Source organism: Octopus bimaculoides, chromosome 11, assembly GCF_046866305.1.
Source record: "Octopus bimaculoides isolate indiv1 chromosome 11, ASM4686630v1, whole genome shotgun sequence".
In the NCBI taxonomy this organism is placed as follows: domain Eukaryota; kingdom Metazoa; phylum Mollusca; class Cephalopoda; order Octopoda; family Octopodidae; genus Octopus; species Octopus bimaculoides.
The window spans coordinates 61995141-62022578 of NC_142938.1; the positions used below are offsets into that span (position 1 = coordinate 61995141).

Consider the following 27438-nt stretch of genomic DNA (forward strand, 5'->3'; position numbering starts at 1 on the left):
AACATTATTTATATATATATATATACATACACACATTATATATATATATATATATATATATATATATATATATATATACATACATACATTATATATATATATATATATATATATATAAACATTCGTGCGGCATATTTCTGTGGATGTAAGCGACCGTCTGTTCCATTCATCAATTGAGTAAGATTTTAATTGAACGAGAATGGCAGGTATTCTCCTTCCTCGTTTACAAACCAAAGAAGAAATAGATAGAGCTATTTTAGATACACGAGAAAAAGTCCTTGTCCTTCGCTTTGGGCGAGCGGACGATCTTGAATGCATTAAAATAGATGATATTGTAAGTGAACATTTTAACTTTACTTCATTGTTTGCTTAAAACCAAAATGTAAAGTTTTTGTTGTTTCTCCCCCTGTTAGATCTTAAATGAAAGGCATTCCTTCCGCGACGTTCTCTTTTAGTATATTTAGAATTACAGTGTTGAATACCTTCTTTCTTGAAGATAAAACAATAGAGTATGACTTAAAGGATATTCGGCTGCTATTCCTAACGAATAATGTGACTGCATAGAGGCTTGGGCAACCTTCAGGCCGCATGAGATTGTTCATCATCTGGCGAGCCGCGCTACTAGAGAAATCCAAGGTAATTTTTCGTTAAGCGTGTCATCCAGAAAGGCCCGCGGACCGAAGGTTGTCCATGACTGGCATAGAAGGTTCCTTGTGGGTTCGTAGTTCCGTCTTCGCCTCGTAGTGAGCTGAATCCATGATCCGATTTCGAATGTCGCCCGGTGTAAGTTCACTTTTATACAAAATCTTTGGGTTAATCATGAAGGCGACAACCTAATAATAACCCGTTACTTTGTGGGGTTAATTTCTCAGAAACGGACAAAATGCTTAGCGGCATTCCGGCGCTTTGCGTTTGAGTTCAAATACTGACGAGATCGACTTTATCTTTCATTCTTTCGGGGTTCATAAAACAAGCAATACCCAAGTACTGAGGTCAATGAAATCGCATTTTCCCCTCCCTTGAAAATCACTGGCCTTTATTAGTTTCTTTTTTTACTCCATGTTCTTACTGTGTAATATTGTTTAAATTTATTATCTTTTCTCCTGAATTATCGCAAAAGATAATGGTACTGCTTAAATACAGAGGTCCCGACGCAGCTATGTAACCCCAACCCTAAAATTAACCCCCTAATGAGTGCATTGCAAAAACCTATCGTTATGTAGATGCATCGGGACCTCTGTATTTAAGTAGTGCCAAGATAATTTCCTTTTCTTTTGTCAGTCTGAATCTCATTTTTTCCAGTTTTTTGTATCCCACATTTTGAAACACTTGACATTCGCATTAAAAAAAAATCTTCTCTTCATTGAATCTTTCACGATTAAAATTAATGTCCCCTCCCAGCTACTTTTGCCTATTCGGCTGACTTTCCGGGTTGCTCTCCTATATACCCTGGAATTTCTCCCTTTTTGTCGGGACTTTTCAAAATTATCTTTGTATCTCACCCTAACTAGAGCTAACAGTATCAAAATAGCCGAAGTATCAACTGGTGTTTACATATTGTCGCTGCTAATTACGAAGGATAAGATGTTTTTTTTTTGTTAGTGGTAAAAGGCTTTTCAGCCTGTAGTCATTCTGTTTGGTAGAAATAACCAAATCACATTTTATTATCTCTACCCATTTCCATTTACTTTATTCTGTCTTCATGACATGTGTAGGGAAGCCTTTAAACAAAAGTCTTATTCGTATCGTATTATTTGTGTCCAGTTCTTCACATACAAAAGTCTTGACCATTTGTCGTTTTATATACCAGGAGTATAGAATATAGTACTTCCCTTAGAATCTAAGTGAGGATTAACAAGAAAGGCATCTGGTTGTAGAAAACTCTGCCTCAACATTCTCTTGCCTGACTTATGCCAAGCATGGAAAAACGGATGTTTAAACAATGATGTTTTAATTTTTTTTTTCCTTTTCTATTTTTTCCCATAGTTTTCCAAAGTTATGGAAGCTCTGAGTAACATGGCTGTCTTCTATACTGTGGAAGTTGACAGTGTTCCAATATATGTTCATTACTTTGACATTACGTTGATACCGTCAACTATTTTCTTCTTTAATGCTCAACATATCAAAGTTGATTGGGAGTAAGTTTAACTTGATTTTTTTGTTTGTTTTTAATTATTCTATTTTTGTTGCATTTAATCAGAAGGAAGGGTCAATGCCGATGACCTTTCACAGATTTGTGAGATTGATGTGGTTGACGTTCAGCGAGTGTAGGAACAATGTAGGTTGGAAAGGAATTTTATGGTGGAAGCCTGAGAAGGGAGACAGACTGAGTTATGAAATGAGGAAAGGCAGATGTGTCAGGTGGGGAGGATACATGAAGCTGACTTTGATGAGTAGTAGTAGTAGAGTTACTGAGGAGGCAACACCTCTGTGAACTACATTGCTGCTAGTGTGAATTAGTGGGTTCTTGACAATAATGAGGATGGTCTTCTTTTGGATACAGTCTAAGATGTTTTTTGTTTTTTAAAAGTACTTTCCCAGTTGTGGAAGCAGCATTGCATCATGGGTTTCACTCAAGCTTTGTAGAGTTTGAGCTGTTACTCAGGTTTGAAGTATATTCTGCACTAAAGGAGAAGGTTAGGATTTGGAATGCTACTTTTTACCTTGTCATATATCTTTTTCAAATTGCTCAACCAAGTGGTAGCTCCCTCATTGATTCAGTTGGAGAATATTTCCGATGTCTTTGTTAGGCACAGGTGTTACTGTGTAATTAAGAAGTTTGCTTCCCAACCATGTGGGTTTTGGTTCAGTCCCACTGCATGGCACCTTGGGTAAAGTGTCTTCTACTCTAGCCCCAAGCCAATCAAAGCCTTGTGAGTAGGTTTGGTAGATGGAAACTGAAAGAAACCCATTATGTGTATGTGTGTGACTCTTGTCTAGACATCATGTGATGGTTGTAAATGAGCATTAAAATCATACATGTAATGTTCGTTTTTAGCCTTCCGTGAGAAACTTGTCTCACTATGGGAAAATATTTTGTTGCTTGGAAATGGAGGAGTTAGTGATAACTGTAGAGAATTTGTGCCTCAATAAATTCCATCTGGACCATGCAAGCATGGAAAAGTAGACATTGAATGATGATGTGGTTGGTAAGCAAAAGTCTTTGTAGTAAGAAGTTTGCTTCCCAACCACCAACCACATGCTTCCAGGTTCAGTCCAACTGCCTGACACCTTAGGCATGTATTTTCTACTATAAGACTGGTCTGACTAATGCCTTCTGAGTTGATTTGATTGACAGAAACTGAAAATAGCCTCTTACATATATGAGGGAGTGCTGAAAAGTTCCTGACTTTAAGGGTACTGCAAAAGGCCTGGTTCTTTTACAGGGCTTAGAAAAAACTGGAGGACCATTGCAATAAGTGTATGAATCTGAGAGGGGAATATCTTGAATAAAATCATAATTGACTGATCCTGCTGTATTTTATTTTATCCAAAGCCAGGAATTTTGCAGCCCCACCACCCATATGTATAAATCTATATGTGTGTGTGCATGTATGTGTTATTGTCTCCTTGCCTTGACATAATGTGACTGTTGTAAACGAGCGTTACTGTCATTCATTCCAATATTCTGTGAAGTCATTTCTGGCCATGGGGAAATATTACCTTGCTTGGAAATGTGAGGTTTAGTAATAGGAAGGGCATCTGGCCATTAAAAATCTGCTTCAATAAATTCTGCTTGACCCATGTGAGCATGGAAAAGTGGATGTTAAAATGAGGAGGAGGATTTTTATTCTTTATCATTACCATTTTTTGTCTTTTGCTTATAATTTCCTCGCCTATTACTTTTATGTTTTTTTTTTCCATATATTATTTTCTACTTCCTAGAACACCAGATCACACCAAATTTGTTGGCAGTTTCAAGACAAAACAGGACGTGATTGATGTGGTAGAAGTTATTTTTCGAGGAGCAATGAAAGGAAAACTAATTGTGAAAAGCCCCCTGGATCCTCGCAATGTACCTCGATATGAGCTAATTTACAAAGACATATAATGTCATCCAGGTGAACCAACATCTGTTTCCATCTGTCCTTGGTCATCTTCAACACCAGTTCCTGGCAACCACTTTCATATCTCATGGCTCTGACATGATTAAGTTTGAAGATCAACATATATACAAGCATGGCTGTGTGGCTAGAAGCATGCTTCTCAATTATAAGATTCCAGGTTCAATCCCTCTGTGTGGCGCCTTGGGCAAATATCTTCAACTATAGTTCTGGGCCGACCAAAGCATTGTAAGTGGATCTGGTAAACAGAATCTGAAATAAGCCTGTCATATATTAAGTGATTTAAGTTATAGAACAAAGTTCGACAAGTTCAATCATATTTTTAATCTATTTCACTATACAATTGTTTTGTACAGAAAAACAAATTCATTTTAAGAATCTGAGTTGTTAAAGAGTATTCATCAGTAGCACAATAAGAAAATAATAATAATAATAAAGAAAAAAGGACTTTAGAATTACATGGGTATGGTGTTCTAACTAATTTTTGTAATGTGTAATTGTTCTTGGAGTCATGTCTAAAATAGACGTAACTCTAAGAGCAATTACACATTGTTCAAATTCTTAGAATGAATTTATCTTTCTGTACGAAACGATTGTATAGCGAAATAAAAAAAATTTTTTTTATTCCATATTAACATCTAATCTCCTCCATTTACGAAAAATATGACTGAATTTGTCGAACGTCATTCTATAACTTGAATCATATACTTAATATACTTACATAACCTTTCATATCTATGCCGATTTACATCAGTAAATTCAAAGTAAAGTATGAAGAATCATCTTAGAAATCTTATGGAAACTGCTCCAATTAAAGAATGAATCCACATTCAACCTTTTTTTAAAAAAAGAATGACTGTGTGGTAAGTAGCTTGCTTACCAACTACATGATTCTGGGCTCAATCCCATTGTGTGGCAACTTTGGGAAGTGTCTTCTGCTATAGTCTCAGGCTAGCCAAAGCCTTGTGAGTGGATTTGGTAGGCAGAAACTGAAAGAAGTCCATCGTGTGTATATATATATATATATATATATATATATATGTGTGTGTGTGTGTATCTGTTTGTGTGTCTGTGTTTGTCACCCCAACATCACTTGACAACCGATGTTGGTGTGCCTGTCCCTGTAACTTAGCAGTTCGGCAAAATAGACCGATAGTCTTTGTAAGCTTAGTACTTATTCTAAGTCCTGGGATCAATTTGTCCAACTAAAGGCAGTGCTCCAGCATGACCACAAACAAACGACCAAAACAAGTAAAACAATACAAGAATATCTATGTATATATATGCTAACACACACATATATATATATATATATGTATGTGGAGGGAGCTGACTCTTTGGCTTGACATTGCATGGTAGTTGTAAATGAAGGTTTCTGTCATGCAAGTAGTGAACTCTGAAAAACATGTCTGGCCATAGGGAAATATTACCTTACTTGGAAACAGGTGAGGGTTGGCAAGAGGAAGAGCATGTAGCCTTAGAAAATGGCAACAAGTGCCAGGAGCCCAGTAGCATTTATATGAAGATACCTTTCCTTAGACGAGCAGCTACTAAAGGGCTGAAGGGCCACATCTGTCCTGCATTTGTTGAGGTGTCTTTGAGCGACTGTTTTCCAGAGGCATTTCTGTGACATGCTAATTAAACCCATGACCCTGACAGGTGCTATTACTCTAAGTCAGGGTAGACCTAGTGGCTACGGAGTGGTTCCATGCTCATCAAAACAATGGAACCCCTGAAACAGGGCCCCACTACCAGATATCACTTGAAGTCATACCCTGGTTATTCTGTGGTTAAATAAATGATGACAACAACAACAACATTAATTTAAAAATATATCATTTAAATTGAATGTTTTTATTAATTTTTATAATTTTTGGTGTAAGATGAATGTTTTAAACTTAAACAAAAAAACTATGCTGATTTTTTTTTTAAGTAAAATAAAAAATATATAAAAAATAAAATCAATAAAAAGGTAAATAAATAACATTTTTGTGTTTTGAGATGTTAGCTACATTTCTCATGTTTACACATCATATGAGTAAACTAAATGTCAGCTGATAAGCCTTAACATACTTCTGTAATCTCAAAACTGCTGCTGCCCTCTTACTTTTTTTTGTTTTTGTCCTATCCCTACCCCATCAATGTGCTTGTTTAGCATAGTTCTAAGTACATTGCCTTTTTTATTTTGTGGTTCTGCTGCTGTTGGAGTCATCTTGTTATATTCACTGATTAAAACATTCACAGAGGCATAATCATATTAGCAGAAGCCCTGAGTTGTTATCTGGAAGTTGAGTGGATAGGTCGAGGTAGATGGGAAGTAGTGATTTCTTTAAGGATTGAGTGCGAAAGAGGAATAAAATAATCCTCTTCAGGGAGGTGTCTTTCTCTCTCTCTCAACAAGGCATAGGGAAGTTACTCTGAAGAGACTATACGTAGAACATACCATCTATACTAATTGTACAATGATCTGTGGGTCTCGCTGTAGTAAGGAAAATAAAAATGTATTTCAGTGTGTTAATTTAAAGAATACAAATAAGAGGATTGCAGATTTAAAACTGTAATAAAACAGACTGACGAGTGCAAATGTAACTGCACCAAATGTACAGTCAGCTTTCACTTGCATGTGGGTATAGCTCGGTAACATGTACCATGTTAGTTTTCAGGTGTCTTATGTTGTTGCAAGCAAACAGAGGCACCCTACTGACTGTATCTCACTTCAGATCCAGATCTGGTGGAACATCTACGACGTGATGTCTGATGGCAGGAAAAAGGCTGCACCTGCTGTAACCAGCTGAGAAGACTGAGGGAATATGAAATGAGTCTTGCTCAAGACACGGAAAGTGTCACCTGGTCCTTACGTCAATGAGCTGACTGCTCTAGCCATTGAGTCCTGTCCCTTTTATATACACAATATATTATTACATCGCTATATTTCATATAATTGTCTCATTTATAAGAAATATAAAGATGCCGTCAATCTGAAAAAACGAAAAGTGTTGGGCGGGGGTGGTGGTGACCATAACATCTTGGCTGGTATGAAGTAGAAAAATAATCATAACAAATGTAAATTACAGAACAATTCAGAGAGCTTCCTTCTAAGCCTTACAAAGCCCATTTTGGGCCCCAAGAAATCTGGTTAGTTACTAATTACTTCCCTTGGAAACCTGATTGCATTGCTGATCTGGGAGAGCACAACCTTATTTAACGAATCCAAGTACCGTGTAGAATTCTTCAGCTTGTCTCCATTGCAGTTTCTTCATCTTCTGTCAAAGAATCAGAGTCAATGACAAATTCCCATAATTCCTTCAGAGCAGAGACTGAAGAGAGAGGTGAAAGCAAATACATTCATTAACTAAAACATAGACAAAAGAAAACATGGGAATGATCCAAATATAGAAAATGTTGTATTAGTGGGGGTCTATATTACTGGAGAAAGACTAAGATGTAGTATTATTGGAAGTTTGGCGAAGGCGAATGAAATATAGAATAAAATATGTATTAGTGTAATTTTGATTCTTTTCAGAACATACAGGCATTCTCTGTACAGTCATACTGCCTACCTCCCTTAGCCAAGAGGTCCTTGTCTTGCTGGTGCGACATAAAAGCACCTGGGCCAATGCCATGGTAAAACCACCCAGTATACTCTGTAAAGTGGTTGGCATTAGGAAGGGGCATCCAGCTGCAGAAACCATGCCAAAACTGGAGCTTGGGCAGCTCTCCAGTTTGTCAGCTCCTGTTAAACTGTTTAACCCATGCAAGCAGAGAAAAGGGAGATTAAATGATGATGATGATAGATTTATTAGGATTTAATAGAGGTAGACATGGCTGTATGGTTATGACGCTTGCTTCCCAATCACATGGTTGTGGGTTCAGTCCCACTGAGCAGTACCATGGGTGTCTTCTACTATAGTCCTGGGCTGTGAGTGGATTTAGTAAATGAAAACTAAAAGAAGCCTGTTGTGTGTGTGTACATTTTTTTTGGATATCATGTGGTGATTGTAAATAAGCATCTTCATTATCACATATGCGAGGTTTGTTCCCAGTCTAGCCATGTTTTCCATGTTAACTTGCTTGGAAATGGGTGAGGGTCAGTAACAGGAAGGGCATCTGCCTCAACAAATTCCGTCAGGCCCATGGAAACAAGGAAAAGTGATGTTAAATGATGTTGAGCTTAGACAAGCTGCAAGGCTGGATACAATATGATATAGAAATATTTCTTTAACACTTTAGCATTCAGCATACTTTGTCAAATGTAATGCTTATATATATATATTCACATTATTTGGAATTAATCACATCATGTAGCTTCAAAATTTTGATGATGTGATTGTTTATTTTCAGAACGACATTGTTGGGTAGGTGTGAGAAGCTGGATCTGGCCAGTTTGAGCATAAAGCAGGAAAACTATATGGGCTGGATGTGACAGATTTAAAAACTCAAGGGTTAAACACAAAGCCATGGCATCTTGGGCAGGGTCTTCTATGGTGGTTTTAGGTCAAACAAAGCCTTATGATTGAGTTTGGTAGACAGAAGTTGAAAGAAGCCTATCATACATATGTACACGTGTTTGTGTCTTCTTGTCATGACATTGTGTAATAGTTGTAACCAAGCAGCACCATAACACAAGTAATGTTGATTTCCAATCTTTCATGAAAATGAGACAGCCATGAGGAAATATTTTGCTTTGAACAGGTGAGAGTTAGCAACAGGAAGGGTATCCAACTGTAGAACATCTGCCTCACTGAATTCTGTCTGACCCAGGTAAGCACATAAGATTGGATATCAAAATAATGATGATAATAATAATGAAACACACAAACTATCATTAGAGCTGATTACTTTAACTTCTGTATCCCTGGATTTGTTATATATTTTACCATTTTCAGAACAAGGATAGGTTGAGTTCACCGTGACTTATGCTGACATTAGTAATCTAAAATTCTTTTAGGTAGCATAAGTGTTACAATTATATTCAGGAACCAAGGCTAACAAGACTTTACTTCACTGTATTTGTCAGTAACACACACAAGTACATAGGAGAACTATTTTAGCTTTTTCAGTACCATATTTCTGTTGAAATGAACCTTCCAAATAATTTAGATAAATAATGAAGAATTTAGTAAAATAATTTAGTCGTTATTAAGTTGGTGTTTGGAACATAATTTAACATGAAATTTTAATGGAAAGCTTTAATTTAGATCATTTAACCCTTTCATTATCATATCTTTTTTAAATATACTGCCTTTGTTTCAGCTAATTTTGAAAAATAAAGAAGAATTCAGTAAGTCACTATTAAGCTAATTTAACAAAAGTCCAATGGAAATTTTAAAATTTAAATTACTTCAAAACAAGAAGTTTCTATCAGAAGGTGAAAGGTAATCTCAGGCAGATTGATATCAAACAGTCACATTCATTGTTGACTAACACATTTAATAACATCTACAATTATAGAAAAGCTGTTAGTTGATAAATACTGAATCTCTTTACCTTCAATTTTCCACTGGCTTTCTTCATTCATTTCCACTAGGTGTTGTAAATGACTGATCAAAATCGTGTATTTGTGCAACACGTCACGTACAAAAAAATTTTGTTCTTTCTGGCTAATGGTGTAAAGCAGTAAGGCCCCTTCATAAAGGACATATTCACAAGTGCAGTCCTTAACATTTGGTTTCTCCTTGTTACTATCCATGCAGTTGTTGCAAATCATTTCTCTTCCATCAAGCTTTGTACTTTGTGCTTTCTTGCAGTGACATTGGTGTTGCTCAAGGATGTGGTACAGAATGTGGACACAACATTTCACACACTGGGAATAGAAACAGCAGTTGAACAGTAAGGAATGACATGTAATTACTGAGATTTCCACCTGCCCCTGTATGTATGTGTGTGTGTCTATTAATGTTTGTTAATACATAGGTGCAGGTATGGCTGTGAGGTAAGAAGTTTGTTTCTCAATCACATGGTTCTGGGTTCAGTCCTGCTGCATGGAACCTTGGGCACGTGTCTTCTACTACAGTCCTAGGCTGACCAGAGCCTTCTGAGTGGATTTGGTGTTTGTGTGTGTCTCTCCTTGTCCTGACATGGTGTAATAGATGTGAATGAGTATCATACAAGCAATGTCATTCATTTCTAATTATCTGTAAGAACATATCTGGCCATGGGGGAAATATTACCTAGCATGGAAACAGGTAGAGATTGGTAACAGGAAGGGCATTGGACCATAGAAAAATCTGCCTCAATAAACTCTGTCTGACCCATGCAAGTGTGGAAAAGTGGACGTTAAAATAATGATCATGATATCTAGTTTAAAATGTGTGAAATGTATTATAGTGAAACAAATTTGTGAACAGGAATGGCTATGTGGATACAGAGTTTGCTTTGTAACTGCATGGTCTCAAGTTCTATCTGAAATACAATTTTGAATACATCTGTGACACATTTTTAGTAATTTCCTTCCCATCCCTACCTTTTATTGTAGTTAATCATCAGAAAACCAGAAATCTCTTTTCTGCTACAATATGATAAGCTGTCAGTCAATAGGAAATCCACAATGTGATTGTTTAACTTGTTAGAAATAGTAGCCAAATTTTCTTCAAATCATGCCTTACTCTCTAATAAAAAGGAAAGAGTTAGATACACTAAGCCTGACAACTAGAGGATAGTCATGAGTGAACAGTTACGAGTATTGGATTGTTGAACCAGGACTGGTATGGAATTAACTCCTCTTGTTACCATGTTTCTGTTGAAATATACTGCTTTTGCTTCAATTAGTTTAGAAAATAATGAAGCATAAAGTAAAATCACTTTGTCATTGTCAAGCTGATGTTTGGAACATAACACGAAATTTTGATGGAAGGTTTTAATTTAGATCACTTTAAGACAGGAAGTTTGTGTCATAGCACAAGATGCTGTTTTGGACAGATTAGTATCAGAAGGGTTAAGCAAGAACAGGAAAAACTGCAAGTGACATACATCAACTGTCTGAATCTCTTTCCCAACATGTCCTCCAAATACCCTCAACCTGTGCCCAATCACTACACCCCCTCCATCTATCACTCTCCTTTTACAATCTCATGAACTCACCCACACATCGTCTCCAATCCCTGGCCCACTCACCGTCCCCACCAACTTCTCTCACTACTTGAAGTGGCAATGTTCTTCCACATAATACAAGACACCTTTTTCTGTCCCTTAATACTACCCCCTGCTCTCAATTGAGGGGTTTTAATCTGAGACGTTATTCAGTGACCTCACTGCTGCTGGTACCATATAAAAAGTACCCAGTACACTCTGTAAAGTGGTTGGCATTAGGAAGGGCATCCAGTCATAGAAACCATGAAAGAAACAGACATTAACCCTTTAGTGTTCAGATTACACTGTTAAATGTAATGTTTATTTATTCCCATTGTTTTTAATCAATCATGCATTATCTTATAGCTTTGAGAATTTGATGATGTGATGATTAGAATTTGATGACATGTTTATTTTGAGGATGTCATTGTAGGATAGGAATGAGAGTCCAGATCTGGATGGTTTGAACAAAACAGGTAGAATACTTGGGCCGGATATGGCCAGTTTAAATAATCCTTTCTACTATAGGTACAAGGCCTAGATTTTGTGGGGAGGGGGACAGTCAATCACATCGAACGCCAGCAATGAATTGGTACTTAATTTATCAACCATGAAAGAATGAAAGGCAAAGTCGACCTTGACGGAATTTGAACTCAGAATGTAGTGACAAGTGAAGTGTGGCTAAGCATTTTGCCTAGCATGCTAACAACTCTGCCAGCTCACTGCCTTCAGCCAGTTTAAATAATGATGATGATGAATACTTTAATACACACCTCAAGACATCCTAAATACTATGAGTATTTAAACACATGGTATACCCCTAGAGGCAAAGTGGAGAGTGATCAACTATCATAGGGGATACAATCCCTTCTAAATTACATTCAGTTGACACAAGTTTGAAAGTTTGAAGTTTAAGTCAAAGAGTAAAAGAGAAAGAAAAAAAGCAGACTTAATTAGCACTGGTGCCACACAAAAAGTACCCAGTCCACTCTGTAAAGTAGTTGGCATTAGGGAGGGCACCCAGCTGTAAAAACCATACCAATGTAAACAGTGGAGCTGGCACAGTCCCCAGGCTTACCAGCTTCTGTCAAGCCATCCAACCCATGCCTGCAGGAAAGACAGATGTTACTATATAGTCTGATGTATCCTTCCATTATTAAGGTGTTAAGATGTGATTTGATGGAGATTTAGTAGTTGTTTCTAGCAAGTTGTGCAACCACTTAGTGGTTCCCTTCTCGACATTTTGGGTAGTAAGACCACAAAAGAAAAAAAAAAACCTATCTTACCTCCATGTTACATGGACATTGAGATTCAACAAGACAAGATGCCCCCAATGGCTGTTGTGAACACAATGTAGTTAAAATTTCTATCACCTGCAGAAGAAAGAAGAAAAAACAACACATATTTTGGCACAGGTATGGTTGTGTGGTTAAGACGCTTACTTTGCAATCATGTAATTTTGGGTTCAGTCCCACTGCATAGAACCCTGGGCAAATATCTTCTACCATAGCACTGGGTCAACTATTGCCTTACCAGTGAATTGGGTAGATGGAAACTGTGTGGAAGCCCCTTGTGTGTGTATGAATGCATGTTTTTGCACATGGCTTAGTGGTTAGGGAGGGCATTTGGTTCATGATCCTAAGGTCTGAGTTTGACTCCTTGCAGTGCATTGTGACCTTGAGCAAGACACTTTATTTTACATTGCTCCAGTCCACTCAGCTGGCGAAAATGAGTAGTACCTGTATTTCAAAGGGGCAGCCTTGTCACATTCTGTGTCAAGCTGAATCTCCCTGAGAACTACATTAAGGGTATGTGTGACTGTGGAGTGCTCAGCCGCTTTCACATCAATTTTAATGAGCAGGCTGTTCTGTTGACTGGATCAACTGGAACATTCAACTGTCATAACCAGTGGAGAGCCAGGCCCCTACAACCACTTGACAACCAGTGTAGGTTTGTTCACATCCCTGTAACTTAGCAGTTCAGCATAAGAGACCAACAGAATAAATACAAGACTTAAAAAACAAAATTCTAATATTGACTAGTTCAACTAAACCCTTAAAAGGCAGTGCACCAGCATGGCCACAGTCCAATGACTGAAACAAGTTAGAAGATAAAGATTCATTAAGAATGGGTTGAGGTATTACAATTTGCCTCAAATGTTAAGAAAATTCTTCAGGGCTCGGGAATCTAGCACAAGATGAGGGAAGAGAGGTGTGTCTGTGCAGAGAAGGAACAATGAAACATGAATTTACAAATTCATAGGTCATGATTACACTGTATAGTAACATTAATTAAAATGCATTGATGCAATAATTAGCCAGGTAATAGGTGTAGATGTAACTGTGTGCATGAGAAGGATGCTTCCAAATTATGCGGTCTCATGTTCAGTCCCACTGTTCAGCACCTTGAGCAAATGTCTTCTGCTCTATCCTTGGACTGACCAAAACTTTGTGAGTGGATTTGGTAGATGGAAACTAAAAGGATCCCATCATGCATCTGTGTGTGTGTGAGAGAGAGAGAGAGAGAGGCTGCCCAATGATTGGAATTGACGTAGTTATATGTAATTCTTAATTACATTTGTTGCAACACTACATGGAATACACATTTCATGAATATAAATGAATCCATCATCATCATCATTGTTTAACATCTGTTTTCCATACTGGTTAGGGCTGGATGGTTTGACAGGAGCTGGTAAGCTGGAGAGCTGTACCAGGCTCAAATTGTCAGTTTTAGCATTATTTCTATGGTTGGATGCCCTTCCTAATGCCAACTGCTTTATAGTGTGTACCAGGTGCTTCTGGAATTTCAGTTTGTATGGATAGATTATTCTTTAAGATAAACAATATACAGATATACACTATGTTAGCTGGTTTTATATGTATGTATTTATGTGTGTGTACTGTTGTCTACACATCATGTGATGGCTATAAATGAGCCTCGTCATACAAGCAATATCTTTTTCCAGTGTTCCATGGAAAACATGTTTAGTCATGAGAAATATTACCTTATTTTGAAACAGGTGAAGGATGGTGATACAAAGGACATCCAACTATAGAAAATCTGCCTCAACAAATTTCATCTGACTCATGCAAGCATGGAAAAGTGGATGTTAAATGATGAAAATGAAGATGATGTAATCATGGTGCTTGAAATAGCCTTAGGGATGCAATAATATTTCATTTCTGTCTCGGGCTTAAGGAGAAAATTATTTTCTCAAATGGACTTTTAGATAATGTTAACAGGGATCAGTTTCAAATTTTAATATTGATGAGGAGTGCAGCACTCTTGCTTAACATGGTCACTAAACATGCTAGAAATAGCAGTGAAACTATGAGTCAGGGAAGTCACTCGATCTGCAAGAAATAACAGCACATGACCAGCCATATCCATTTCACCAGTCTCCTCTTACTCCTTAATAATAATTTTTTAAAAATCAATATTGCTGCTACTGCCATCATCTTCTTCATCACCATTTTAATGTTTGCTTTTGATCTATGGCATGGGTTGGGTAGGTCATTTTGAGGCAGTATTTTATGGCAGGATGCTCTTCCAGATGCCAACTCTTATATTTTATGACACAAAGGAAAAAAAGGGGAAACCAATTAGGAGACAAGATGGAAGAACAAAACATGAAAATAAGGGAAAAACCTATTTTGAATATGCAAGGTGCATTTGTAAAACTAGGTATTAACTCACAGTATGGTACAGCTGCATGGGAATCTTACATTCGGCTGAATCTCTCAATAGTTGGTAACTCATGTTGTATATGGTTGATAGGAGGCATTCATCTGGAAACAGAAAAGTTGTATAGAGTTAAGTCAGCCATTGTCAGAGTCAGTCAGTCAGCTGCCATCGCTGTCCATTTTCCATGTTTGCATGGGTTGGACAAAGTTCACTGAAGCAGATTTTCTGTGGCTGGATACCCTTCCTGTCACTAACCCTTACCTGTTTCCAAGCAAAGTAATATGTTCCCTATGGTCAGATAAATTTCTGCTGAATAAAGCACTCAGTCCACTCTGTGGGGTGGTTGGTGTTAGGAAGGGCAACCAACCATAAAAACCATGCTAAAACAGACACTGAAGTGTGGTGCAATCTTCTACAGCTCATGTCAAACTGGCCAACCCATGCCAGCATGGAAAGCAGACGTTAAATGATGATAATGATGAATAAACACTGCTTGTATGACTGACAATCACTTACAAGTATTACACAATCTTTTCTACCCTAGGTACAAGGCCTGAAATTTTTTTTTAGATCGACCCCAGTATGCAACTGGTACTTAATTTATCAACCCCAAAAGGATGAAAAGCAAAGTTGACTTCAGCAGAAGTTGAACTTGGAACGTAAAGACAGACGAAATACCGCTAAGCATTTTGCCCGGCATGCTAACGTTTCTGCCAGCTCGCTGCCTTAAGTATTACACAATGTCAGGATAAGGAAACACTGAGACACATATGCATGCACACACACAAACACACATATATGATGAGCTTCTTTTAATTTCCATCAATCAAATTCATTCACAAGGCTTTGGTTGGCCCAGTATTGTATAATAGAAGACCTTGCTCAAAAGTGCCGTGCTGTGTGACTGAACCCAAGACCACATGGTTGGGAAGCAAGCTTCTTGCCCACACAGCCACACTTGCACCTCCACCCAATACAAACAGTGATTAAATAGCAAAAAAGGGGAGCATGACAACAAGGGACAAAAAACAAATAAACATACCGGTATTGTTGTTGGAGCACACTTGACTGATAATCTGTTGTGAATGACAGAGGTTGAGGAAAAGTTGCAACCCAGCTAGTTGTACCTCAAAGCATTGTTCATAGACCAAACAGTTTTTAATAATCCCACTGGAAACAGCTGGAAGAAACCTGAGAAAGCAAGTAACCAAATATAGAAAAATGAAGAATACACACACACACACACACATATATATATAGAGGGCTGAGGACTTGATGGGGGTACTTGGGTTGGAGGAATCGGTGGAACAGCTTCAAAACAACTGCCCCTGAGGTTCTCCTTCAGTTTGGGGAACAACCAAGAGTCACAGGGAGCAATGCTGGACTGTAGGGAGGGTGAGGGATAGTTTTAATGTCCATCTCTGTTGAGTGACTGATTACCAGGAAGCGAGTCATTGAGCATCATAGGAACATACTTTGCACAAATTTTATGCATGTTCAGATCTTCATGAATAATTCTGTGTTCTTAATACAGTCCATATATTGTGAAGTATACTTAAAAATACACTTTATAAGAAAATTTAACTTTCATCATCATCATCATCATCGTTTAACGTCCGCTCTCCATGCTAGCATGGGTTGGACGATTTGACTGAGGACTGGTGAAACCGGATGGCAACACCAGGCTCCAGTCTGATTTGGCAGAGTTTCTACAGCTGGATGCCCTTCCTAACGCCAACCACTCAGAGAGTGTAGTGGGTGCTTTTACGTGTCACCCGCACGAAAACGGCCACGCTCGAAATGGTGTCTTTTATGTGCCACCCGCACAAGCCAGTCCAGGGGCGCTGGCAACGATCTCACTCGAAAATCCTACAGTCAGGCGGTACTGGCAACGGCCACACTCAAAATGGTGCATCTCATGTGCCACCCGCACAAGAACCAGTCCAGGGGCACTGGCAACGATCTTACTTGGCTTGCCGGGTCTTCTCACGCACAGCACATTTCCAAAGGTCTCGGTCAGTAGTCATCGCCTCGGTGAGGCCCAATGTACGAAGGTCTTGCCTCACCACCTCAGCCCAGGTCTTCCTGGGCCTACCTCTTCCACGGGTTCCCTCAACTGTTAGGGTGTGGCACTTTTTCACGCAGCTATCCTCCTCCATTCTCACCACATGTCCATACCAGCGCAATTGTCTCTCTTGCACGCCACAACTGATGTTTCTAATGTTCAGCTTTTCTCTCAAGATACTTACACTCTGACGGGTATTCACATTGACATTACACATCCAACGGAGCATACTGGCTTCATTCCTTGCGAGCTTACGTATGTCCTCAGCAGTTACAGCCCATGTTTCACTGCCATGTAGCATGGTTGTTCGTACGCATGCGTCATACAGTCTGCCTTTTACTCTGAGTGAGAGTCCCTTTAAACTTTGCCCAGGCTATTCTTATTCTAGCAGCTACACTTTCAGCGCACCCACCCCCACTACTAACTTGGTCGCCCAGATAGCGGAAGCTATCGACTACCTCTAGTTTTTCACCCTGGAATGAGATAGAAGTTGTTTCCTGTTTGTTTACAGTCTTTATTGCACCTGAACATCTGCCACAAACAAAAACTAACTTGCTAGTTAACCTGCCTTATTTATATATATATAAATTATTTAACCCTTTAGCATTCAGATTTATTTATTCATATTGTTTTGAAATAATCATGCATTATCTTGTAGCTTTGCGATTTCAATGATGTGACTGTATATTTTTAGAATGACTTTGCAGGGCAGGTGTGAAAGGTAAAATCTGGCCACTTTGCAAAACAGGTAGAATGTTTTGGCTGGATTAAATGCTAAAGGATTAATGTACACAGTATAAAGATATGAGCTACTAATAATTTCTTGCTTTGGAGACATATGTCTAGACAAGTTTTTATAACACACCTTGTGTTTCCAAGTATTCTTCAGGATTGGAAAGACAAAACATGTTATAAAAAGCTGCCTGGACTCACCTCTCAAATGTATGAAACTATTAGTAGCTTGTATGTTTATACTGTGTACAGTAAATGATATTTCTCTCTTACCGGATGGAGTACTTTTAACAATATACTATATAAATATACTTTTTAAAGCAAGCCACAATACATTAGTTTACAAACTATCAAACATTGTATTTATTCTACAAGCCAAGAAGGGAGTCTCAAACAGGAAACAGTAATCACATTACAAGATAGTGCTTTTTTTACAAGAAAGGACACTTTGGGTAATATAGCTGGAATGTCATAGAGAAGTCTGCTACACTGGCAGAAAAGCAGAGAACAAGACAGGGGAAAGGTGAGATGTCAGAGTTTGTCATAGTTATACAATACAAGAATTACATTAATCTATTGTTTCATATAATACTTTAAAGAATTTATACCAGGCGCTGGAGACACAGATCCATAAATTAATCTGAGCACTATGTACCTGGTGATTTTACTGTCAGGTCAAGTATATGTATACAAACACTATCTGCCAGAAAATACTTCAGGTGTCCAGTGTATTTCAGACAAAAAACATCTGAGTATTTTATATACTGACCATTTATATATATATTAGTATGTATATATTTATATTACAATTCTGTACACTCAGCTGATATATAGTATTTCTAAAACTTAGCTCAGTCGTCAGAGACACAATGTACACATGTTCCCCATTCTGTAATGATAGCAAGAAAAGGACAGAGATCACAATATGTGGTTAAAGGATTGTTATGTGTTATGTATTAGTGGATATATGTTGAAGTTGAAAACTCTAGAAGAATTGTGTTTGTGTTAACATCAAAATATTTATCAGTTACTGAATTGTATACTAAGTATCAAGGCATTGTTTTTTTTTATAATGAATTAATCGTTCACTGTCTGTATTTAATAATAAATATAGTAATAGCATAGGCAGTAGTCATGACCTACAATTGTTTACTTAGGGAGCATGTCATTTGGCATTATGCCATGCTTGAGAAGTAAAACTGCAGTGATGACAGATACTGGTGTCATGCAAATGGCACCTGTGTCAATGGTACGTAAAAGTGCCCATTACACTCTTGGAGTGGTTGGCATTAGGAAGGGCATCCAGCCATAGAAACCATGCCAAAACAGATTGGAGTCTGGTGTAGCCTTCCAGTTTGCCAGCCCTGGTCAAACCGTCCAAACTATGCCAGCATGGACAACAGACGTTAAATAAAGATGATGATATCATCATCCTCGTTTAATGTCTGCTTTCCATGCTGGCATGGGTTGGATGGTTTGACTGAGGATTGGCCAGCTAAGAGGCTCCAATATGATCTGGCAAGGTTTCTACAGCTGGATACCTTTCCTAACACCAACCACTCCAAGAATGTAGTGGGTGCTTTTTACATGCCACCAGCACGGGTGCCAGTTCAGTGGCATTGACATCGACCATGCTCAAATAGTGCTTTTTACGTTCCACCAGCACAGGTATATATATATATATATATATATATATATACACACACACACATATAATTAACAAAATATAAAAAACATATATGGCATTTCATGCTTTATAAAACGTGTTTCATGAAATTACAGCCAGGGTTACATAATTGCTTGTTGAAACATTGTATAATCTTGTTAATTCACCTCCTCAGTGTTTAGCAATACCATGTTTTCTGTATTTTATTGATGCCATTATATGGCTTGTATTCCACACACTAGCCTATCCTTGGTAATGGCCTGTATTATAACATACTAAATATAGATAGGAATGGCATGTGGGAAGTACTACTGAGCCCAAAAGTTTGGTTATATTGCTGCACTTCGCAGTGCATACAAGTTCTGTGTGTATGCATATATCAATCATCATTTTAATGTCCACTTGTCCATGCTTGAATGGATTGGATGGAATTTGATGAAGTGGATTTTCTAGTGAGATGCACTTCTTATCATTAACCTATAACTGTTTCCATTTAAGGTAATATATCCCCATGACTTGACACGTTTTCACAGAATGCTGGAAGTGAAGGTCACCACTTATATGACAGTGACACTTGTTTACAATTATCACACAATGTCAAGGCGAGGGGACAGTAACACACACAAGCATGCACATATATATAACATCATCATCATCACCATTTAGCATCCATTTTCTATGCTGACATGAGTTAGACAGTTTAACTGGAACTGGTAAGCTGGAGAACTGCACCAGGCTCCAGTCTGCTTTGGTTTGATTTCTATGTCTGGATGCCCTTCCTAATATCAACCACTCCACATACATTATTTTAAAACAACCAAAATACATACGTTTACAAAACAAATTGTTTGTTCTACAAGCCAAGAAGGGAGTCTCAAACAAGTAACTAGTCAAATCACACTACACTGTTTTTTCCAAAAAAAAAGACACTTTACACAATGTAATCCTAGAGATGCTATGACTGAAAAGAAAAAGAAAAAACAAAACGGCATAGCTAATGCCAGACACTTTTATCATGGATGGGCCTGCTACATGAAGATTAAAATTTATAGAAACTTACAACTCAACCTCTCCTGCTGTACTTGACTTGGCCAGTAAAATTAGAATGGACCCAGCTAACTTCACAATTCTAGGGTTACACAGTTTCTGCAAAAATGGGGGGAAAAAAACGAAAGTCAATGGTTAAATAAAAACAACAACAAAAGAAAAAAAATGCTTTTATGAATTGCAGGCATGCCTGTGTGGTTAAGAAGCTTGCTTCCCAGTCATGAAGTATTGAGTTTAGTCCCATAGTGCAGCACATTTGGGCAAGTGTCTTCTATTATAGACCTAGGCCAACTAAAGCATTGTGTGTGGATTTGGAAGAGTGAAACAGAAAGAAGTCTGTCATGTATGTATGTGTGTGTGTGTGTATATTTGCTACTGATGAGGTTCCAAGAAGCAGAAACCTGGATTTGTCCCACATTATTAGGCAGATCAACCTTCTCTCAATAAATAAATATATATTCGTTCAAAACCAGTTGTTTTCCCACTGACTGTTGGCACCACCTATCTGTGCACATTCTGTTAAAATAAATCAGATCTGCACAGACAAAAACAAACGGTGGCCATTATCGTGTAGCAGCAACATTTCTGCTGTCTCAAATTATTAGGCAGGTGCCCAATTTAAGTGTCATTATGGGTCAGAAATGTGATCTTACCTTGAGTAAGAACTCTTTTAAATTGTTTGCTTATTATATATAAGCAAAACATACAAACACTACTGTTAATATTATCTGTGGATAAAATTTAAAATTGATGGTATCAACAGCAGTAACATAAGTGGTTCGCAGGCAAATAGCATTATTTAGCTATAAATTACAAATTTGCATAAAACGTAAGAATGCTTAAAAGTGCTCCAGTCCACTCAGTTGGCAAAAATGAGTAGTACCAGTACTTCAAAAGGGCCAGCCTTGTTACATTCTGTGTCACGTTGAATCTCCCTGAGAACTACATTAAGGGTACATGTGTCTGTGGAGTGCTTAGCCATTTGCATGTTGATTTCACGAGCAAGCTGTTCTGTTGATCATATCAGCTGAGACCCTTGTCGTTCTAACCGATGGAGTGCTCCTATATATATATATATATATATATATATATATATATATAGGAGAGAGAATAGTGATGTTGTAGGAGAGAAATGTGTTCGCATGGATGATGGTACGCTTGCACTAAATGAGGATGCAAAGAAAGAGGTCTGGAGATGCCACTACGATAGATTGCTTAATAAAGAGAATGAATGGGAGGAAGAGAGCCTGCCGTATGTCGACCCAATAGAGGGACCAGCTATCCGAGTTGATAGTACCAGGGTAGATAAAGCAATTAAGAGTATGAAGACCGGGAAAGCCCCCGGCCCATCAGGAATCACTGCAGAGATGCTCAAAATATCTGGCAGTGTTGGCTATAGCCTAGTCACCTGTATTACGAACCAGGTGATACACGAAGGAGTCATACCCAATGACTGGTGTAGCAGCATCATAGTCAACTGCTACAAAGGTAAAGGTGACGCTTTAGATACAAATAATTACAGAGGCATCAAGCTGTTAGATCAGGTTATGAAAGTTACAGAGAAGGTCATAGCCCAACTAATTAGGGAGCGAATCAATTTAGATGAGATGCAGTTTGGGTTCGTGCCAGGTAAAAGCACTACTGATGCCTTATTTCTAGTGAGACAGCTGCAGGAGAAATACCTAGCTAAGGATAAACCTCTGTACCTGGCTTTCGTTGACATGGAGAAAGCCTTTGACAGGGTCCCCCGATCCCTTATCTGGTGGTCAATGAGGAAACTTGGGATAGAAGAATGGTTAGTGAGAGCTGTGCGAGCCATGTACAGAGATGCTGCCAGTAAGGTGAGGGTTGGAAATGAGTACAGCAATGAATTCCGGGTAGAGGTAGGGGTCCACCAAGGTTCCGTCCTCAGCCCCCTCTTATTTATCATAGTCCTCCAGGCAATCACAGAGGAGTTCAAGACAGGTTGCCCCTAGAAGCTCCTCTATGCTGATGACCTTGCCCTAATTGTGGAGTCACTATCAGAACTAGAGGAGAAGTTTCAGGTGTGGAAGCAAGGTCTAGAATTGAAGGGCCTTAGAGTCAACCTAGCTAAAACCAAAATCCTAATAAGTAGGAAGGTAGATAAAACACAAACCCCTTCAGGTAGATGGCCCTGCTCAGTATATAGAAAAGGAGTAGGTAGTAACTCTATAAGATGTACCCGGTGCAAGCTATGGACACATAAGAGGTGCAGCAACATCAAAGGCAGGTTAACTAGCAAGTTAGTTTTTGTTTGTGGCAGATGTTCAGGTGCAATAAAGACTGTAAGCAAACAGGAAACAACTTCTATCTCATTCCAGGGTGAAAAACTAGAGGTAGTCGATAGCTTCCGCTATCTGGGCGACCAAGTTAGTAGTGGGGGTGGGTGCGCTGAAAGTGTAGCTGCTAGAATAAGAATAGCCTGGGCAAAGTTTAGAGAGCTCTTACCCCTGCTGGCGACAAAGGGACTCTCACTCAGAGTAAAAGGCAGACTGTATGACGCATGCGTACGAACAGCCATGCTACATGGCAGTGAAACATGGGCTGTAACTGCTGAGGACATACGTAAGCTCGCAAGGAATGAAGCCAGTATGCTCCGTTGGATGTGTAATGTCAATGTGAATACCCGTCAGAGTGTAAGTATCTTGAGAGAAAAGCTGAACATTAGAAGCATCAGTTGTGGTGTGCAAGAGAGACGATTGCGCTGGTATGGACATGTGGTGAGAATGGATGAGGATAGCTGCGTGAAAAAGTGCCACACCCTAACAGTTGAGGGAACCCGTGGAAGAGGTAGGCCCAGGAAGACTTGGGCTGAGGTGGTGAGGCAAGACCTTCGTACATTGGGCCTCACCGAGGCGATGACTACTGACCGAGACCTTTGGAAATGTGCTGTGCGTGAGAAGACCCGGCAAGCCAAGTAAGACCGTTGCCAGTGCCCCTGGACTGGCTCTTGTGCGGGTGGCACATGAGATGCACCATTTTGAGCGTGGCCGTTTTCGTGCGGGTGACACGTAAAAGCACCCACTACACTCTCTGAGTGGTTGGCGTTAGGAAGGGCATCCAGCTGTAGAAACTCTGCCAAATTAGATTGGAGCCTGGTGTTGCCATCCGGTTTCACCAGTCCTCAGTCAAATCGTCCAACCCATGCTAGCATGGAAAGCGGAAGTTAAACGATGATGATGATGATGATACACAGATATATATATATGGTCATAGCTGATGAAGTATCTTATGAATAATGAATTCTTCCTCCAATACCCGCCAGTTTTGGAAGCTGTGCTAAAATAAGTTATGGGTATAGCCCTTTCCTGTCTGACTAAGTATTAAAAATATTGAGTTCATAAAATTAAATATGAAAGATAAGCAAAATTTTCCTGTTTATTTAGTTTTTATTTTACTTACCTCTGGAATGGGATTAGCAAGTTGGAATAATTTGTTGAGTAAATCGTACTTTTTAATGTCTTGAAGAAGAAAAGAAGGCACAGAAGTCTTGCTAGATTTTTGGTTTGGTGATGTCATTGAAAGAGAATTGCTCAGAGAATTCTGCAAAAATAACCAAAGATAACTGAAAATTAAACAAATCATGAATAAAATCCCCTTCCTGTCTCCCATTTGTAAGAGGATTATTTAATTAAGGAACATAATACAAATTTGAAACAATTAAAAAAAAAAACCTTTAAACCTTAGGGATCATTTATTTTAGAATGATAGATAAAAATGCTCCACAAGCCTATAATATAATCATCGTCATTTGATGTTAACTTTTCCATGTCTGCATGGGTTAGATAGAATTTGTTGAGGTACATTTTTTTTACAGCAAGATGCCCTTCCTGTCACCAACCCTTATCTGTTTCCAAGCAAGGCAATATTTCTCCATGGTCAAAATAAATTTTTCGTGGAAGATTGGAAACAAACAACATCGATTATATGAGGTAATGCTCATTTACAATCATTATATGATGTCTAGATAAGGCACACAAACACACATGCATATATATCACACATCATCATCATTTAATGTCTATTTTCAATGCTGGCATGGGTTGGATGGTTTGACAGGATCCGGAGAGCCATAGAACTGCATTGTACTCTATGTCAGGTGTGGTATGGTTTCTATAGTTGGATACCCAGGCATCTTTCAGTTTCTGACTACAAATCCACTACTTCAGACTGCTTGGAGCCACAGTAGAAGAAAGACACTTGTCCAAGGTGTCACACAATGAACCATGGTCAGATGTATTTTTGCAAAATATTGGAAACGAATGACATTGATTTTCAACAATCAAGCAATATCAAGACAAGTAGACACAAACATACCCACACACATATGATGGCTTCTTTCAGTTTCCATTCACCAAATCCACTCACAAGGCTTTGGTTGGCCTGGGGCTATTGAAGAGACACTCGCCTAAGGTGCCATGCAGTGGGACTGAACCCGAAACCAAATGGTTAGGATGCTAACTTCTTAACTATACAGCCACACTCGTACGTATCATCATTACGACATTCATCTGAGAATAAAACAAAGCATTACTCACAGCAAGTTTATCGGTATCGTTGACAAGCAGTGAGTGTCGTAGTTCAGTACAGAAAGCAATTAGTTTATGTAAAACCCTGAGTGTTACTATAACAAGTAGCTCCAACTGGTTGGCAACATTTGCACAGTCTTGTAGTAACATATTCACAGAACTAGATACTGAGTCCATAGAACTTTCCGATGAGCTCCCCGATTTCCCATTGTTTCCGCTTGTCAAAGAGTCACACAGGTCGGTGCTTGATGCAATCAGGTTTGTTGACAGTTGGTCACAATAGTGGCCAAGGTAATCTGCCAATAAAGGAATGAGCTGCAGCAAAAGATTCAGAGAGTTTTGTGAAGGATCACTACTTCGGCTAGTAGACATCTCCTGTTGATTGGTTGGAGAACAGTCAGTGATTAATAGCTGAGACAAGCCATGGATTGCAAGGTTGAGATTCGAGGAAGAGACCATATCCTTTTTGTTTCTAGAATCCATAATATTCCGAAGATCTGACATACTGAAAGGAGAAAAAGTGATGATTAATTACTGGGTAATACAATAATAACAACACGATCACCAATCCCCACCATAAATAACAACTGTTGCCAGTATTCAATATAAGTTTTCTGCTTGAGGATAATGCCGTACATGGATGAATTGTTTCTTATTGAAGCATCTTATGTATTCCGGCTTCTTTCTCTCCTTTGCCATCAGCCTTAAGAGGCAATATAGAAAGGATCACGGATGCTGCCCTCCCACCTCTTATTAAGCCATAAAAGAAAATTGAAACAAAAACAAAAGGTACTTTTAATTTGTTATTACATGTTTATGTTAGGTGCTGGCTTGAGTGAGTGGTTATGAACTTCACTTGGCAACCTTGTGGTTTTGGATTCAATCTCACTGAGTGGCACCTCAGGCAAATGTCTTCTATATTACAGTCCTGGACTGATTGAAGCCTTGTGAGTAGATTTGGTAGACAGAAACTGAAAGAAACCCAGTGTGCTTGTTTACATTTGTGCTGATCTGAAAATTTCTGAGCTATGAGCAATGACATCATTTTCCTTCCTCATCAACAAATTGTTCATTAGTTTTTTACTTTTCATGACATGTGGAAAATGTGGATGATTTGGAAAATTGCTAAGTGTTAGCAACAGAAAAGGCACACAGCTGTATAACAATGTTTTAATAATATGCTGGCATGGAAAACTCATCAATATCATCTTTGGTTTAACCTTTTTGTTACTATATAAATTTTGAGATGCTCTGTGTTTCATTCAATCAATTTTAAATATAACAAAGAATTTAGTAAAATAACTTATCATTAAGCAAGTACTAGGAACATAAATTGTAACTAAGGTTTGGTGGAGGATTTGAAAACAAGACATTTGTACTAGAGCCAGAAGTGGTTTCAACCAGGTTGGTATTGAAAGGGTTAATGTTCAATTTTCCATGCTTGCATGAGTAAGACGGAATTCGTTGAAGCAAATATTTTCTACAGCTAGATGCCACTATTGTCATCAACCCTCAACTGTCTCCAAGCAAGGTAATATTTTTCCACAGGCTGATATATTTGTCATGGAAAACTGTAGAATGCTCATTTACAATCATCACAAGATGTCAAAACAAGGGTACGTGCATTGACAGATACATATATTCAACAGGCTTCTTTCAGTTTCCATCTACCAAATCTAGTCAGCCCAAGGCTATAGTAGAAAACACCCAATGTGCCAGGCAATGGTACTGAACCTGGCTGAGAAGCAAACTTCTTAAAACACAACCACACCTGTGCCTAAAATCACAAACAAAAACAAATTTCTATTTTAAAAACAAAAATAAACTCCAAATAATGAGATAAACCCAGAGCCAACTGACCTGACCTTACTACCTCCAAATGAACTAAGTCCAGTACAAGCATCTATACAGATTTTCACAAGAAGAAAAAAAATCCTATATCACATACCTTTTAGATTTTTGTTTCAGAAGAAAACTTGTGGAATCTCGGGAGAACTTTAGACCTGCAAAATCCTGGGTTGAGTGAAGTTGTAGTAGTTGTATAATGCCACTATTAAAGCAAGATGACATTGTATATTTGTCACTTAAAGTGTCTTGTACCAATTTTGATGTTAACTGTGAACCAGTTAGTTTTCCTGTCAGGAAACAAAATGATGTACAAAAAGAAATTTAGGTCCATGCATTTGTGATCTATATTAATGGCACTTAATAAATCCCAGGAAAAATGTGAAATAAATATAGAAAAAAGAGAGTTGATTTTGGTAGGATTTCAAATAAGGACAGTGACCTACTAATTTAATCAGACACACTACTTTTTCAGACATTTTCATATCTCAGATAACTCATTTCTAACATCAGCACAAATCCAAAGATTTTTAGGGGGGGTTACATTTAATTAAATTGACCTTACGACTTGATGGATACTTTATTTTATTGACACTGGAAGGATAAAATGCAACACTGACTTTAGCAGGATTTGAACTCAGAATATGTATGGCAATAAATAAACACTGCAATGTATCTGACATCTTAACAACTCTGCCACATAGTTGATTAATG

At 38.3% G+C, this 27438-nt stretch overlaps 2 protein-coding genes across 6 annotated transcripts in view; one reads left to right on the forward strand and one right to left on the reverse strand.

Moving 5' to 3' along the window:
* Positions 1–136: 136 nt before the first annotated feature.
* LOC106879603 (thioredoxin-like protein 4B) lies at positions 137–6050 on the forward strand. Its single transcript, XM_089360201.1, has 3 exons — positions 137–334; positions 1987–2138; positions 3886–6050. Exons 1-3 carry the CDS (start codon positions 200–202, stop codon positions 4049–4051), a joined length of 453 nt encoding a protein of 150 aa, XP_089216327.1. The 5' UTR covers positions 137–199; the 3' UTR covers positions 4052–6050.
* Positions 5884–27438, reverse strand: part of LOC106879604 (uncharacterized) — a 45647-nt gene continuing 24092 nt past the window's right edge. For 4 of the 5 annotated variants that reach the window (XM_014929254.3, XM_014929253.3, XM_089360199.1 and 1 more), the window contains 9 exons: positions 26828–27014; positions 24889–25384; positions 23753–23893; positions 20343–20428; positions 15862–16010; positions 14832–14923; positions 12419–12505; positions 9552–9867; positions 5884–7381 (listed from right to left, as the gene is read on the reverse strand). In XM_014929254.3, coding sequence (XP_014784740.1) covers positions 7296–7381; positions 9552–9867; positions 12419–12505; positions 14832–14923; positions 15862–16010; positions 20343–20428; positions 23753–23893; positions 24889–25384; positions 26828–27014 — 1640 coding nt within the window. In that variant the 3' untranslated portion in view covers positions 5884–7295. The remainder of the gene's footprint in view (positions 7382–9551; positions 9868–12418; positions 12506–14831; positions 14924–15861; positions 16011–20342; positions 20429–23752; positions 23894–24888; positions 25385–26827; positions 27015–27438) is intronic. The other variant, XM_052971876.2, reaches the window with a different exon arrangement.

Coding starts and splice junctions, on each gene's coding strand:
- LOC106879603 (XM_089360201.1), top strand. CDS start 200: ATGGCAGGTATTCTCCTTCCTCGTTTACAAACCAAAGAAGAAATAGAT. Junction 335..1,986: donor GCATTAAAATAGATGATATT/GTAAGTGAACAT, acceptor TTTTTCCCATAG/TTTTCCAAAGTTATGGAAGC. Junction 2,139..3,885: donor CATATCAAAGTTGATTGGGA/GTAAGTTTAACT, acceptor TCTACTTCCTAG/AACACCAGATCACACCAAAT.